The sequence below is a fragment of the Lathyrus oleraceus genome, chromosome 4, assembly GCF_024323335.1.
Source record: "Lathyrus oleraceus cultivar Zhongwan6 chromosome 4, CAAS_Psat_ZW6_1.0, whole genome shotgun sequence".
Lineage (NCBI taxonomy): Eukaryota > Viridiplantae > Streptophyta > Magnoliopsida > Fabales > Fabaceae > Lathyrus > Lathyrus oleraceus.
Genome location: NC_066582.1, coordinates 344,584,190 through 344,587,149, shown reverse-complemented (window position 1 = coordinate 344,587,149; position 2,960 = coordinate 344,584,190). Strand labels below are relative to the sequence as shown.

The 2,960-nt window shown below is 35.5% G+C and overlaps 1 protein-coding gene across 1 annotated transcript; it reads right to left on the bottom strand.

The window, feature by feature from the left end:
* Positions 1 to 1,484: 1,484 nt before the first annotated feature.
* LOC127135512 (kunitz type trypsin inhibitor 104-like) lies at positions 1,485 to 2,093 on the bottom strand. Its single transcript, XM_051062191.1, has one exon. It carries the CDS (start codon positions 2,091 to 2,093, stop codon positions 1,485 to 1,487), a length of 609 nt encoding a protein of 202 aa, XP_050918148.1.
* Positions 2,094 to 2,960: the final 867 nt, after the last annotated feature.

The window sequence follows — 2,960 nt, the reverse complement described above, 5'->3', positions numbered from 1 at the left end:
AGTCTTGGCACTTTTAAACTCGTTTAGAAATGCGAAAATGGATATTTTCATTAGGAATATTCGAACGACTTAATTTTAATTAAGTCCACTTTCTCTAGTTATTTTTATAAATATTCAAAAAAATAGTCGTAAAATTTAATTATAATCTAAATATTAATAATATCTTGGATATAGTTTCGGGATGTTACATTATGCACTGTAGTACCCAGAAGTAGCTGACAGATGTTCTGACAAAAGCGATCAAGACTAATCAATTTCTCCACTTGAGGGTCGGAATTGGTGTTGTTAATTTTGATTAGTTGAATATGAATTAAGGGATGGTTTTAGAAGTAATTTATATTCAATAGTAGTAGTACTATTGGTTTTGTTAAGCTTAACCTAGCTAGTGCAGGTTATCACTTTTGCCTATGTGACATTATTGTTTGTATATATAAACAAGTGAAGCTGTCAACAGTGGAGTGTGTGCATTATGTACAGTGGATATGCGTAACCATTTGTTGTAACCGTTTTTGTAAGAGTAGTAGAACTTTGTTATTCTCTCTCTTGTTCCATCTTCATCTTCTTCACCTTGTGCACCAACAACCCCTCGGTTATTGTTAAAAACCAAGTTAAAAAGTAGCGCAGTTTTGAAAATCCAAAATATGCAGTTGTTGGGGGTCGAACCCATGACCAATGCCACTTTTCCCCTCAGTTATTCAAAAACCGAGGGGTAAAGTGGTAGGTTTTCATGTCGCGCTTTGTTACCTCGTTTGTGTAACTGAGGTTATATCTCATTCGCATCCGAGGTGAAATTGAGTTATTTGTAGTAGTGAACATCTATTTTTTTAACATGAAGAGGAAGAATCATCATTAAGAACACACTTGTAGTCTGTTATTCGGGGTGGCAAACAGTCATGTCTGCTCTCTTTAATCCCGCCCCGCAAAAGTCCCCAAGAAATAGAATGCGGCGGAGCAGACATATTAGAGGGTGCGGGTCAAAAATCTTGACATGTCCCACAAAAAATGAGGCCGGGACGGGGCGGGCCTTAGGACATTGCATCTTTTAAGTCTAAAAATTGCAAATTTTATGTTAATGACCACAACCGCAAAAGCCCACAAAAAACGGAGCCGAGCAGAACGGGCACATTAGAGGATGTTGACATAAAGTTTTGACTCAGTTTCGCACTAAAGTATAGACAAAACTGACATACCAATGGGGCGAGCCCATATCTGTCACTAAATTTATTTATTTTAGTATTTGATTTAAAATAGGACTAAAATTACAAGATGACTATAAATAAAATACAATGGATCCAACTTATTTATTTTTTTAGTATAGAAAGTATATACATATCCAAATGAGCCTTTATTCCATGACACAATACATGTAACCCTTTCCTTCTTTCATGATATTAATTAAAATGAATTGCATGTTCTATATTTATTGAAAAGCAAGAGTATACGTAAACACAACACAGAAATAAACTTCACCATCCTACTAATACTTATTCTTTCTGGAACACAACAGGGAGTGCACCACCATCGAGGGCCAACAGAATCTTCCCATTTTCTCGAATAACACCAACAGTCCCACATTCAAACTTACAACTGGGACATACCTCGGTAGGGCACCATTGGATGTTATAGATACCAACCGTTTGTGTCGGCACAATCCTAAAGAAGTTACCATATGATCCAACTATATTATCATCTCTTCCGGTGATAATCAGTCTCCTTCCACTCGTAGCATCCTTCTCTCCCACTCTCCAGTCGGTTGATTGTGCACAGCTTGAGGAAGTTTGGAATGTTACTCTCGCATCTCTGTTAAACCTTAAGTCATCGAAGTCGTGATGGGCTGCAAAAGGAATGAATTTCACCGCCACGCCTTGTGCCGAGTCAGTGTTGACAAGACCGACTTGTAGAGGGCATGGCGCATTTCCGGTGATCAATGTAGAACCTCCTCCATTGCCGGTGATAGAAGGCCTAATGAAATATTCTTCATCACCCTCAACGGGTTTGCCACTTGTGTCCATCACAAACTGAGCTATTGATGTTGTTGCCATCAAAAGCCAGACATGAACAAGAATGAATACGGGGAGGAATCTAGTTGACATTGTTGTTACTTGTTGTAAGTAATTATGGAATTTAATGGTTTTGTGTTTTGCTGTTTGTTGCAAGGCAAGGTATTTATAGGACAGAGATGTTAGCATGAATGCATGGAATATTTGTAACTTTGTAACTTCAGAGTAAAATACAACTATTAAGGATAAACACTTAATTTGTTTGTTTCTCTAGATCGGGCAATTTTGTAGTTATAGAAAAAAAAATGGTGAAATTTTCCTCGTTGCAATCGTCCAATGAAAAAAAATTGTTCGCTTTTTTCGTTTCTACTTGTACTCTCTCTCCATTTTGTCCAAAATGCTACAATATTTTATAACTTTTGTTGCATTTTCAATCACATATTTATCAATGTCATAAGCAAGGAGAAAATAATGAATAATTTTTTTTTACTATGTACAATATTAAATTAAAAAATTGAAAAGAAAATAAATATAATTTGTAAAATTAATGTAATCCGATATGATTTATTTTAGTTGTAAAGTAATTTTTTTTATGATAAATAAAGAATTTTTAAGTCTAAGGCCAAATTTACAATGGTTTGCTCGGTCGACAAGGGTTTTAATTATAGAGGTTTGGGAGTAGGATTAAGAAGAGTAAGGTTAGGGAGTTTATTTAGTATAAATCCTTGGTTTTTGTAGCAAACTAAGAAACAAAACTTTTTGAGATCTCATCATCTCTTGTCCATTTTTTTTGGAATAATTCTTTATGTGAGTGGAGTTTTTGTCCTTCTGTATAAAGTAGTGGTGGTCTATTGTCAATCTGGTGTAGTTCGAAAGGTAGATTTTTGTTCTCCTTCTTTGGTCCTGATTTCTTAGATGTTTGTTTGGAGTGAGGGCTACTAACAATGTGTGATATGTTGC